The 3,171-nt window shown below is 60.6% G+C and overlaps 1 protein-coding gene across 1 annotated transcript; it reads left to right on the top strand.

Annotated features, from left to right (window-relative positions):
• Positions 1 to 469: 469 nt before the first annotated feature.
• Positions 470 to 2,417, top strand: LOC102039267 (protein ANTAGONIST OF LIKE HETEROCHROMATIN PROTEIN 1-like). The gene is made up of 2 exons (XM_031062216.1): positions 470 to 630; positions 1,113 to 2,417. The coding sequence occupies exon 2, from the start codon at positions 1,248 to 1,250 to the stop codon at positions 2,229 to 2,231; it is 984 nt and encodes a 327-aa protein (XP_030918076.1). The 5' UTR covers positions 470 to 630; positions 1,113 to 1,247; the 3' UTR covers positions 2,232 to 2,417.
• Positions 2,418 to 3,171: the final 754 nt, after the last annotated feature.

Below are 3,171 nucleotides of genomic sequence, written 5' to 3'. Positions count from 1 at the left end.
GGTGACCGGGGCGGGGCCGCCGGGACGTGGGGACAACCGCAGGCGGGGACGGGGTCACGGGGGACGGAGGGTGCGGGGGGTACGTGGGGATCGCGGGGACACAAAGGGTGCGGGATACGGGAGACGAGAGGAGGTCACGGCGACTTGGAGGATGGGGGGATGCGGGACAGATCCCGGGGACACAGGATGGGGACGTAAGGCACGGAACACATGGACATGGGGGATTTGGGGCGCGGGGTACACGGGGGCACAAAACATTGATTGGGAGCAGGATGCAAAGGACAGTGGTGGCAAGGATGGGGAGCATGGGGAAGTCACAAGGGGGACATAGAGGGTGGGGGACATGTGAGACCCAAAACACGGGATGTGGGCCTGGAAGGACACATGGACACAGAGATCACAAAGGATGAGGAACATGGGGGTTCTGTGGGACACAAAGACAGGGACACAAAGGATGGGACTTGAAAGATATGGGATGTGGTCCTGGACACAAAGGATGGTGGATGCTGCAGACATAGGGGTGACATCAAAGGTGGGGGATGCAGTGGGGGATACAAGGGATCTCTGGCTGCAAGGACAAGCTCGGGGGGAACATGAGGAACCTGCTGGCCTGGGCAGCAGCTGAAGAAGGTGACTAAAGCCTCTTTTTAGTTTAAAGTTGCATTGTAGAATTTAATAGAAAAACAATTCATGTGGAGAGGCCAGGAGCTTTCCCTTTCAAATAATGATTCCCACCTTTGAGGGATGCTCTTTCCCCCTTCCAAATCAGGACTTAGCCCATAGTTCCCTCGGTGGCTAGAAATCCAGCAATGCTCATTAAAATACAAACCCCCTGAGGGAATGGCCACCCCAAAAAAGGGCTTTTCCAGAAAGCTCCATCTGCAACACCTGAGCATCTTGTCTGGAGTCACACCTACTGCCTGGTGGGTTTGCATTGAGGTTTCCCAGGAACAGGAAGATTTGACTGGTGCTAGACCCATTGGGACCACTGGCACTGGCCATCCTCCTGCCTTGAGCAAGTCTCTTGAGCTGGGTGGTCTTCAGAAGGGGGTCCCACTGAGGTGCAGGGAAATGCTGTCTCACACCGCTGTTGTCTCCCTCCTGCACTGCAGCTCCTCATTGCTCACCGGAGGAGAACCAGCTGCTGCTTCTACCCCCGCGCCTGGCCCAGCCTCAGGAGCACAGACTGGTGGGAGCAGGTGGTCCTGAAGGAGTTTGGGCCCCAGGACTGGCTGGAGAAGTTTCGGATGTCCAAGGAGACTTTTTTCTACATCTGCAACCAGCTGCGGCCTGGGCTGGCTCCGCACAGCGCGCACTTCCACCCCACCCTGCCACTGGAGAAGAGGGTGGCCGTGGCCCTGTGGCACTTGGCCACCAACGTGGAGTACCAGACTCTGAGCCCGCTCTTTGGCGTGGGGCCCTCCACGGTGCAGAGCTGTGTCCGGGAGGTGAGCTATGCCGTGGTCTTGCTGCTGAAGCCGCTTTACCTCCGGCTGCCCGACGAGAAGGAGCTGGAGAACATGGCGCGCATCTTCTGCACGCGCTGGGGCTTCCCGCACTGCATTGGGGCCCTGGACAGCCTGCACATCCCCATCCACCCGCCCCTGCGCCTCACCGCCGACTACTGCAACGGCCAGGGCTGGCACTCCATCCTCACGCAGGCCACCGTGGACGGGCTGGGCCAGTTCTGGGACGTCTCCACCGCCTTCCCAGGCAGCATGGAGAACAGCGCGGTCCTGGAGAGCTCCAGCCTGTGGGTGCTGGCCAAGGAGGGCCGGCTGTGCCCCAACCCTCCCAAGCATTTCATGGGGAAGGCACAGAAGTACGTGCTGCTGGGCGATGCCACGTACCCCCTGCAAGACTGGATCCTCAAGCCCTACCAGGAGGACGAGAACCTGACCCAGCGCCAGCTGCAGTTCAATTACCGCCTGAAGCGGGCCCACAGCGTGATCGAGAACGCCTTCCTGCGCCTCAAGGCACGCTGGCAGATCCTCCTCAAGTGCGACGATTGCAGCCTGGAGCTGCTGCCCACCCTCGTCCTCGCCTGCTGCATCCTGCACAACGTCTGCGAGGCCCACGACAACCCCTTCAATGAGGAGTGGCTGGAGGGCACCGAGCCCACCGAGCTGCCCAAGCCCTGCCAGCCCGCGCCGGCCGCCATGGAGGACAACCGGGCCGAGCAAGTGCGTGAGCTGATGTGCCAGTACTTCGAGAGCTGCGGGGAGGGCTGATGGGCCCGGGGAGCAGCTGCCCTGCACATCCTGCTTGCAGATTCACCATGGACTCTGGCAAACTGGCCCAGTGCTTCCAGCTGTACCAGGCGGGCCCAGGGCGGGGAGGGGCGGCTGTGTCACGCTCGTGCTGGGTTCGCTGTGCAGGTTTCAGGCAGTGGAATGTATTTTGTGCCCATTCTCTCTCCCAGGATCTAAACTGTTTGGTGGTGTGTTGTGTGCTGCGGGAGTACAGTGGGGATTAGGGCTGGGAGGGGGTGGCTGCTGGGGTCTCTCTTTCCTCTGTCTCAAAGGCTCTCCATTGAACCAAAATCAGCAGGAGCCTTGAAATAAGGCAAAACTCCTTTGGAGGTTTGAAACTTGCTGCGTAAACACACATAGGAAGGAGAGGGAAGGAAGAGGCAGAGCAGTGGCCTGCAAGAGCTGACACCAGCCTGGAATTATACTGCGTCCACAAACTCAGGGATGTGCTGCCCTGAGGGCTTGTCCAGCCTAGCACCCCCCAGCCCCTCTCCAGAGGGGTTTTGCTCAGCCTGGCACACCTGGACTCTCTCCAGACAGGTTTGCCCAGCCTGGAACACCCTGACCCCTCTCTGGAGAGGTTTGCCCAGCCTGGCACCCCTGGTTCTTCTCCGGTGGGATTTTGCCCAGCCTGGCATGCCTGACCCCTCTCCTGAGCGATTTTGTCCTGTCTTGTGTCCCAGGTCCCCCTAAGGGTGGGGTTTGCCTAGCCTGGCACTGCCTGAACCCTCTCCAGTGGGATTTCTCCCAGCCTGGAACACCCCCAGGCCCTCTCAGGGTGGCCCGTGCCCAGCCTGGCACCCCCTGCCCCTCTCCAGAGGAATTCTGCCCTCCTTGGAACACCGTAGCCCCTCTCAGGGTGGGCTCTGCCCAGCCTGGCACCCTCTGCCCCTCTCCGGAGGGTCTGTGCCTCAGTTCC

Source organism: Geospiza fortis, unplaced genomic scaffold, assembly GCF_000277835.1.
Source record: "Geospiza fortis unplaced genomic scaffold, GeoFor_1.0 scaffold254, whole genome shotgun sequence".
Lineage (NCBI taxonomy): Eukaryota > Metazoa > Chordata > Aves > Passeriformes > Thraupidae > Geospiza > Geospiza fortis.
The sequence above is the reverse complement of the archived record's forward strand: the minus strand, read 5'-3'. Positions and strand labels throughout refer to the sequence as shown.